Raw genomic sequence first — 10,083 nt, 5'->3', positions numbered from 1 at the left:
TTTCCATAATTTATTATAAATTCACGCATATGTAGATATCAAAGCTCTGCACATGAACTATACACAAGAATTTCAAAGCAGCAGCAGCAGCAAAGTAGAAACAATAGAACCAATGGGGCACCTGGGTGGCTCAGTCGTTGAGTATGGGACTCTTGATTTCAGCTCGGGTCATGACCTTGTAGTTCGAGAGATGGAGCCCTGGGTCAAGCATCATGGAGCCTCCTGAGGATTCTCTTTCCCTCTCTCTCTGCCCCTCCCCCACTCATGCTCTCTCTCAAAATAAACAAACATTAAGAATTTTTTTTCAGCTCCTAAGATACATATTCCCGAAGAGCTATTTTTTTTTTTTTTTAACTTTATTTAGTTTGAGAGAGACGGAGAGCACGGGCGGGGAAGGGGCAGAGAGAGAGAGAGAGAGGGAGAGAGAGAATCCCAAGCAGGCTCTGTGCTGTCAGTGCAGAGCCCGATGCAGGGCTCAAACCCACCAACTGTGAGATCATGACCTGAGCTGAAATCAAGAGACCCTCAACAGACTGAGCTACCCAGGTGCCTCCTGAAGAGCTGGTTGTTTTTTTTTTAGGGACTTGGCACGTTAAATCCCATATCCTGTTTAAATATCCATATTTAAAGATTTACAAACAGAGAAGCTTTCAAACAGGTAAAGAGTCATCTCCAGATGAATTTTTGTGTCTCTGTGCAAACTTACTTCATTTGCTTTTAGTTTTTGAAGGCTCCAGACTTCCACAGTGTCTAACATTCACCTGGGCCAGATTTTGAAGTAGGGATAGAATGATGTAGGTGTGCACAGTAGTGAGAGCAGAGATCCAAGACCCTACATGTTCAAGGTTTGAGGAAGGGAGGGGATTCCTCTCAGAATTCCACCTGGAGGTTCTTAGGGTTTCTGGGCAGCCTTCAGGTCAGTTTTCTGGGATGGGCCCCGGGGTGGGAAATGTAATTCTGGTGGTAAGGGATGACCTGAGAGCAAATACCCAAACCAAAGGGTATGGTGTGGGGTCTGAGTTTTCTATGACATTTTCTTTAAAAAAAAAAAAATGTTTTTTAATTTATTTATTTTGAGAGAGACAGAGAGAGAGAGAGAGAGAGAGAGAGAGAATGAGCGGGGGAGGGGCAGAAAGAGAGCGAGAATCCCAAGCAGGCTCCACGCAGCCAGTGCACAGAGCCCGACAGGGGGCTGGAACCCATGAAACAGTCAGATCATGACCTGAGTCAGACGCCCAACCGACTGAGCCACCCAGGCGCCTCTCTATGACATGTTCAAGCTTACTGTTTATAAAATGGTCTCGTATGGCATTTCCTTGAGGAAAAGTGGACAAATCAGTTCTTGACACTTGACCTTCAATAATCAGGAGGAAAAGAAAACTCCCTTAAAGCCATTCAAAGGTAAGCCTGAGGTCAAACGGGCAGGATACAGTGGTGGCTGGGGAGCAGGGCTTCTCATTACAGCCCTTGAAACTGTGTTCAATACTGAGTCTACGTGCATAAACATTTCTCCGGGAAGAGGGTCCTGAGCCGTCATCAGCTTCTCACCGAAGTCAAGGGACCCCAAAAGGTGCAGAACCCCTGCCTGACACCATCTCTTCAGGGACCCTGAGGAGTAAAGGCAGAAGGGTTGGGGGAGACCTGCAGCTTGGCGGTACGACCTCCTCGGGTTTTAGAGGGGGCGGGGAAGGCCGAGCTCTAGGAGATGCTCCTTTGCCCCGACCGGTTCCCTGGGGTCTACACTGCACCAGGGACGCCCCGTCCCTCCTGCAGTCAGAGTTCAAGACCCGCTTCCCCGACGCCCGCCTCCCAGCGGGCTCCAGCCTGGGGCGTGGCAGGCTGGAATCTGCTCCCAGGCCCAGCGCGAAGGCTGCAAAGGCTGCGGCGGGTTAACTAGCTGCGGTCCCAGCGGCTCGCACCCTCCTTTCCCGCCTGGGCGAGCGACTGGGGACGCGCCCTCGCGGCGGCGCCACTCCCCCGGGCGCGCGCGCACTCATTTTCCTGGCGGAGGGAGCGGGCTTCGGCGGGCGCTGCGTCCTACAAGACGTGCTGACGTCGCGGAGGGCCGGCAGTCGGCTCGGGAGCGGCCGGCGCGCGCGCGTGTGCGTTAGGCGCCGCAGCGAGGCAGGGAGGCGCGCAGGGACGGTGGTTGTGCCGGTCCTAGGGCGGCGGCTGCCACCGCAGCAGCCCCCCGAGCGGAGGGGGCCGACGCGGCCGGACGAGCTGGGGATGGGGAGGACCGGGTCCCGCACCTCTCCCGGGCGCGTGCGCGGCTCCGGGGGCGCACAGTGACGGCTGCGGCGCCGCTGGCCCGGCAAGCGCCGAGGCCGCTTCGCCAAGGGAACCTTCGGCCGGCGGCGGGCCGGGCCATGAGGAGCGGCCGGGGCCGGGCCAGGCCTCGCTGACCCCGGCCCCGCGCGGAGGCCTCCACCCCGTTTCCGCTCCGGCCTCTCGGCATGAGCGTCCGCCCGGGCCGGGGGCCGCGGCTGCCCCGGTCCGGCGGCCCGCGGGCGCGCTCAGGGCCGGCGGGCCCGCGGTGCTGATCCCGGCCCGCCGCGCTGCGCCGCCCGCCCGCCCGCTGTATGCCCCCGGGGGCGCGGCCATGGAGGTAGTGGGCGACTTCGAGTACAGCAAGAGGGACCTCGTGGGACACGGGGCCTTCGCGGTGGTCTTCCGGGGGCGGCACCGCCAGGTGAGCCCCGTCCGCCGGGGCGAGGCCGGGGTGTGTGGGCCGCGGCACCTCTGCCTGGCTGCGGCCAGGCCGGGTGGTCCCGAAACTTGGCGACGCCGCGGGCGCGGCCCCCCCACCCCCACCCCCACCCCCCGGTTTGGCTCGTCGCCCCGAGGCCTGCCATTGTGCGCGCTGTCAGTGTCGCTGGGTTTGTTTTGGTCGGGCGGGGATTGTTTTGAGGCCGAAGCCGCTAGGCAGCGCTCCACCTACCGACGGGCCGCTCGGCCTCTGATTTCCCCTGTTTGCAGAGAGCCTGGTAACCAGAATGCTCTTAGGGGCTCACCGCCGGGGCCCGGCGGGACACACGCCTTTCCACCTGAACGCGACCCGAATCTGAGTCCTAAAGGAGTGCTCGGTCCCCTCCCCAGCGCGGGGCTCGGGCGTGGAAGCACGCACCTTAGGTTTTTCCGCGCCTTGGGCTGCCAAGGCTTGTCGCCTTTGAGGTCGATAATTGCAGACCCAGCGGAAAACGGGCTTGTTTCCCGTTAGCTCGAGACTTTCTCAAACCCGGGGGTATCGCATTTCCCAGCATTGGTTCGTCTACACCCCATTCGAGCCCCGTACCACCTTCCCTTCTTGGGGTTAGATGGGCGGCTGGAAAAGATGGGCGGACGCTTCTTGTTTCAATCCAAGTAAACATGAAAGCAGGTTCCAAAAAAAAAAAAATTTTTTTTTTTAAAGCTTTTGCTGTTTCGTAAATAGTGTCACACGAGGTTTTAGAATCTAAAGAATTTGGAAGAGCACCTAGAGAGTGGAAATAATCAAAGGGGCTTGGTAGTTCTGACTGTTGGCAAGAGGCATGTTTAAGTGGGCTGATTTTGTTACTTATCAGATAGAGTAATAAAAACTGCGTTCCTTTCTTAAGAGAAAAAGCTTAAAACTCAAAAAATAATTTAAGCAGGAAGCTGAATCCTGCCAAGCTATCAAATGCCACCTTCCAGTTTATTGTCCGCATTTCTCCGTAACTTTAAAGTGGTTGTAAACTGTGTTCTTTGTTTCACTTGTGGTCCTCCTATCTATTATTTTTAGTGGCTGTCTTATAAGGTACTAGTTTGTAATTTATGAAATCATCTTCCTGTTGCTGGAGGTTCAGGGTCCTTCCCATTTACCCTTTCCATTGTCTGTATATGAGTGGGCTAAAAACATCTTTGTGCTTATAGATTATACTTCTGTGAAATAATTTCCAGGAGTAACACTATTTTTCCTTTTCAGAAAACTGACTGGGAGGTGGCTATTAAAAGTATTAATAAAAAGAACTTGTCAAAATCACAAATCCTGCTTGGGAAGGAAATTAAAATCTTGAAGGTATGCTTCTTTATGTGATATTTCATAGTAGGTTAAAACCTATTTTAAATTAGTGTGTGATGACATCCTTTGTCATTTTGGTGGTTGGAGCCAAATTTGAGAATTTTCACCTGTTGCTGTCATTTTTTGAAGCGTTTGGGTACTTGGAAACTTTTTAAGAATAGATGTTTGTGTTCTTGGCCAGTGCTTAGAAGGGGTTCTGGGAAGGCTGATTTTAGCTTCTCCTAATTTCTTTTCCTTAGTTACTGTGTTACTGTTTGAGAAGAGGCAGGCCCTTCTTATCCATCATTTAGCTCTTCTGTTGATCCCTTTCGTGCTACATTTAAGTATTTGGGGGAGAAGGGGACTGGGGACAGTTGGAATCTTTTTTCCTTGTAAATTGAAAAGAATTACCTACCTTGCAAGTGGCCTTTTTAGATCACTCACAAGCAGTGTTATCGCAATGAGATGCTTTGAGGAAAAAAATGGTCTCCTAGTCAAATGAGTGTGGAAAATCCTGTCCACTACATACTTCTTGGAGAGTCACTCACAAAGCACTTTGCTCAGTAAAAAAAGTCTGAAAAATTGCTCAATGAAGAAACTAGTTTAGATGTATGTAACTCAGTGTTCCCCAAGCTGATAAGAACATAGACCCCTCACCTAACACTAGCTTTCATCAAAACTACTACCCTCTTAGCTCTTTGAGCTAAGAATTATGCTTCGTTTTCTTTCAGACAAATTATCTGCTCTTTAAAAGCATTTTGGAACTTATGCCTTTAGTGCTGTTAGAGTTGTATACTGAATTTAAAAGACTCCCAGAAAGTCTGCAGTCATACTACCTGTGATATTTATTTTGTAGACAAGAGTACTCCCTGTGTTAAGAGTCTAACAAATGATCGTGGTGAAGAAACATTTAGGGCCCAAGTAAAGTTTGATCAGGCACATTTCGTCTTATTTTTTCGTAAATTGAATTGTTCTAATCCAGTCATCAGAAGTGTAGTATGTAGAAATTGTATGTATGTATGTGTATGTGTGTGTATACTTAATATCTATTTGCATATTGAAATGTGTTAGAACGAATATTTTAAATTCTCAATTTCCTTAACAGGAACTTCAGCACGAAAATATTGTAGCCCTCTATGATGTTCAGGTACCTTATTATTATTTTAAAATTTGCATGTCAATAAAGAACTTTTCTGTTTCATACAAATGTAAATGAATCATAATAGAAATAGAAAACTGCCTTATTCTTGTTAGAAAGGTATATAGTTTGAGTTATAGGTTAATAAGTTGTTTAAAGTAGCATAGAGCGTTAGGTTAAAATAATGTGCTGCATGAGTATGGTTGTACTATAGGAGTAGTGTTTTAGGTCAGGTAGAGGAATATTGATCCCAGATCTAGCATTTCTGTGATAAATGTAGAAAGGACTGTTGTGGGTTATTAAAAAATTAGAGCTTTTTTCTTATTGCAAAAGCAACATTTGCTAATTGGAGAGGTATTAGAAAATAAGTAAAACCAAGGAAACTGCATACTCATCACCCTGATATATCTGATTATCACAGTAGAGTTACACTTTATTTGGAGGTGGGAAGGCTGGGTTCTCAAGTTATCATCTAAGGCAACATTTCTATACAGACAAAATTACCCTTGGAAATCCTTTTGAAAAGCCCCAATTTGGAGAAAATTACTATTTTGGGGGGGTGGGGCACCAGGGTAAGCAGTTGGCTTATATTTAGGGGCGTATTGGGTTTTAAATACTAAAACCACTCTTCTCTAGCATGGCAGTCGGCTTGTGTGACAGCCCCAGGGATTTGAGATCTACTGAGGGGGCAGGGAGGGCAGCCAGCCGACTCAGCTTCCCCCTGGATTCTCACTTCAAAGCAGACTACGGTGCATGATTTACGTTATTTCCTTCTTTTGTTTTTCTTAGTCTGGACAGTTGAATTCCAGTAAAGTAGATGGACATGTTATGTGATTCTGCTGTATGTGTTTCTAGCTAAAATTTTTTCTGTATACACTCGCATTACTCAAATTCATTAGTTTTATAAGGTTTTGAGTGGCTGCTATGCACCAGGCATCATTCTAAGTGTAGGAACAAAGCAGTGAGTAAAACAAAGTCCTTGCTTTCAGTGTGCTTAATTTTAGTGGGGTGGAGCGAAATGGACCGTTCTTCAACGTACTTCTTTTTTTGTGTATAGTCATTTTTCATGCAGCCATGAAATACTACGAAGTATTTAAACCCATGTTACAAGATGTGTCATTTTTTTTCCATTACAGGAAAGTGCTATGGGGATAATAGTGAAGTTCTGGACATATCTTAGATTATTTATGTTCAGTTTCTAGAATTGGAATTACCAGGGTAATTTTAAAGTTCTTGGTGTTAGAGTGTGATTACTCTCCAAAAAAATTGCAATTTAAATTTCACATACAGACTGTTGTGAGTGACTGTGGGGTGTATTTTATTACCTATTGAAATAGGTGTAACTCATTCCTTCAGCCGAGATAGAGCAGCATAGAAAGGAGAAAAAACTTGAGTCAAAACTCAACTTCTCTCACAATCCCTAGTTGAAAGGTCGATTCTCCTCGGAGCTGTTTGTGTAGCCTGTCTTGGTCTTTGGAGACAGAGGGCACCAAGTGGTACAAGTCAGTGCCTGGTACAAAAATTGTTAAATAATATTAACTCTTAATATCCCATTTTTTGAGAAGCACAGAAGACCCTGTCAATTGCAGAGTAGAATTTCTTTTCAGAAGAGAGAGTGTACTTAAACTTCATTCCATTAGAAAAATATTTTTAAGTACTAGCTTTGGTTGTAGAATGAGATACTTAAGGGGAACATGTACTCAAAAACCTGAATTATCAAACAATCAGGAATATGAAGGTGACTGCATTAAAAATGTTTATATTTTATCCACTGTATATTACTGGAAATACATAAAGTTAAGACCTCTCAGTCAAGTAAATATATTCTTGAGCATTTGGCTAATGAGTGAACAGAGTCTTGATCTACTATTTTAGGTTTGCCCCTTATAAATTTAGTTGTTTACTGTATGTTTATGGAGACAGTAGAACAGTAATTTTACCAACTTGAACATTATTTTTCCTGGCCATCAGTTTTGGAGATGTAAAATTTATGGATACATTTTTATAAATTGAGAACTTTGACATTGTTTCTAACAAATCTGGTTTCAGTTTAGATGACATTTAAAAAGCAACATATTTTCCCATTATAAAATTAATATATCCCCCTAGTTAAAATAATCATTATGAACATGAGTAAATTCTAAAAGAAATGGCAATTCTCAGAGACACCACTGTTACATTTCTTGTAGAGTTTTCAGAATACATTTATTCCTCTTTAACCATTTATAATTAGATTTTTAACCTTTTAATTGTGAGAGATTTACTAATAGAAGAGTATTTGTACATGAATGCAGCTTGTTTTATTGGACTTAATGTATTTTGGATACAGTTTCATGTCACTACAGTATTATAGGGCTAAATGATAATTTACTTAAAACCCAGTTGTGGCCATTTGGGTTGTTTGGTATTTTTTCCTGTTAGAAACAGTGCTGGAGAGAAAGTTGTGTACATATCTTTGCTCATTTGTATGAGTGTTCTTGTAGAATAAATTCCTTGTCATGGAATTGTATGGCCAAAGATATTACTGCATTACCTTCCAAAAGGTTATACCAATGGCCTGTTTTTTTCCTTTTTTGACAATCTCATGGGAAGACAGTAGCTTAAGTTTTACTTTTTATTTCTTAAATCATTAGTGCATTGACCATCTTTTTTTTTCTTTAAACTTTTTTTTAATGTTTGTTTATTTTTGAGAGATGGAGCATGAGCGGGGGAGGGGCAGAGAACGAGGGAGACCCAGAATCCAAAGCAGGCTCCAGGCTCTGAGCTGTCAGCACAGAGCCCTATGCCAGGCTTGACCTCATGAACCGTGAGATCATGACCTGAGCCGAAGTAGGACGCTTCACTGACTGAGCCACCCAGGCGCCCCAGTGCATTGACCATCTTTTTTTTTTTTTTTTTTTTTTAATTTTTTTTTTAACGTTTATTTATTTTTGAGACAGAGACAGAGCATGAACAGGGGAGGAGCAGAGAGAGAGGGAGACACAGAATCCGAAACAGGCTCCAGGCTCTGAGCTGTCAACACAGAGCCTGATGCGGGGCTCGAACTCACGGACCGTGAGATCATGACCTGAGCTGAAGTCAGACGCTTAACCGACCAAGCCACCCAGGCGCCCCAAACATCTTAATGTTTTATTTACCTTTTTATATTTCTTCTGTGGCTTTCCTGTTGCTGTTCTGTGATGCTTCTGTTGTGTTCATCTTTCTTACTGATTTCTTTGTAATTGGTATTTCTTGAGTCAGTTAATGAGGTATGCGGGAGTTAGTGGTGAACAAAACAGCAATGGCCCTCGTCCTTGTAGAGCTCACAGTATAGTGGGGAAGAGGACGTGAAGCTAATAGTCACTTACTCTAAGCGTGCCCAGTGCAGTGAGAGAGAACCGTTGAAGACCTTTGAGAGGACACCACATGGGGGCTACCCACTTTATGGGCTGGGGAAGACTTGGTGAAGAGATGATGTTTAAGCTGACTTGACAGAAGAGTGGGAGCCAGCCAGGCTGGGGCAGGTGGGAGAAGAGCAGGGAAGTGTCCCAAGCAGATGAAGCCTTCCGTGGAGAGCAGGCAGGAGGGTGAGAGCTTGAGGAGCCAGGGGAAGGCTGGGCGAGGGGAGTGCGGGAGTGAGGGGAGGGTGGCGGCAGGCGATGCTGGCGAGGTTGGCAGGGGCCACCTCTGTTCTGAGGGCAGCGCAGGGCCATTGAAGAGTTTTAAGAGCAGGAGAGTGATATGTCTGTTTTTCAAAAGATACAGATCTTTGAACCTTCTGGGCAAGAGGTAAGTATTGTCAGTTAGGAGTACTTTACCTGTATGATGGTCAATTGACTGGATAAAGATCCACCACTAGGTAATTTTTAGCGTAGTGGGAAAAGAGGATTCATTTAATAAATGGTGCTGGCAAAACCGAGTATCTGAGAAAGAGTAAAGTTGGATCCCTGTTCTCATCATGTTCCATAACAATTTCCAAATGAATGAAAGGCTTAAATATATAAAATACCCAATAAGGACCTTAGCATAATACATAGATAACTGTATATAACCCAAGAGTTAGAAAGATTTTTTAAATCGAGATAAGAAACTCTGAAGCTGTAGAAATAGGGATATAGGGGCGCCTGGGTGACTCAGTCGGTTCACCCTCTGACCTGGTTTCGGCTCAGGTCATGACCTCAACGGTTTTGGGCATTTGAGTCACACTCCGCTTCTGTGCTGGCAGCACGGAGCCTGCTTGGGATTCTCTCTCCCTCTGTCTCTGTTCCTCCCCTGCTCACACTGTCACTCACTGTCTCTCTCTCTCTCTCTCTCTCTCTCTCTCTCTCTCTCTCTCTCTCAGTAAATAAATAAATAGGGAAGTAGGCACATAAAATCTTTAAAAACTTCTTTTTATGGCCAATAATACCATGAACAAATTGATAGCCATTAAAAGGAACAAACTTGATACATGCCACAGCATATGATATATTAAACATGCTTGTGGGGTGTCCCGATTGGGTGGGGGCCGGTGGTGCAGGCGGTGAAAGAATTCACCCAAGGCAGAACTACGGTGATAGAAGTTTATCGAATACAGCACAAGGGAGCAGTGGGCAGGATGGCGAAGGAGAGACGCTGTCTCTCGCTGTCTTCGAGGATGCAGTGGTGGGGGGCTGTAGTTAGTTATAGTGAGGGAGTACGGGGACAGAGGAAGTTTTCCCTTTTTTGGTAACCGTGCCCAGTCGTGAGTAGCTCATTGGCCACTTAGGGCCTGTGGCCATTTTGAGGTGGGTCGCTTGATGAGCCTGTTTGCGTTCAGCTCGGTGGTCACCGTGGTCACTGCCTTGCTCAAGTTTCCATTGCTCAAGCTGTTGCCCAAAAGTGGCCTCTACCATGTTGAGAAAAAGAAGCCAGCCACACACAGCTACTGTTTGATTCTGTTTTGTGAGTTCCAAGAGGAGATTAGGGT

The 10,083-nt window shown here is 46.0% G+C and overlaps 1 protein-coding gene across 3 annotated transcripts in view; it reads left to right on the top strand.

Moving 5' to 3' along the window:
* Positions 1-2,071: 2,071 nt before the first annotated feature.
* Positions 2,072-10,083, top strand: part of ULK2 (unc-51 like autophagy activating kinase 2) — an 85,025-nt gene continuing 77,013 nt past the window's right edge. For all 3 annotated transcript variants that reach the window (XM_049638065.1, XM_049638066.1, XM_049638064.1), the window contains exons 1-3: positions 2,072-2,692; positions 3,944-4,036; positions 5,124-5,165. In XM_049638065.1, the coding sequence (XP_049494022.1) occupies positions 2,603-2,692; positions 3,944-4,036; positions 5,124-5,165 (225 nt within the window). In that variant the 5' untranslated portion in view covers positions 2,072-2,602. The remainder of the gene's footprint in view (positions 2,693-3,943; positions 4,037-5,123; positions 5,166-10,083) is intronic.

The sequence above is a fragment of the Panthera uncia genome, chromosome E1 (genome assembly GCF_023721935.1).
Source record: "Panthera uncia isolate 11264 chromosome E1, Puncia_PCG_1.0, whole genome shotgun sequence".
NCBI lineage: Eukaryota > Metazoa > Chordata > Mammalia > Carnivora > Felidae > Panthera > Panthera uncia.
This window is presented reverse-complemented; position numbering and strand designations above follow the sequence as displayed.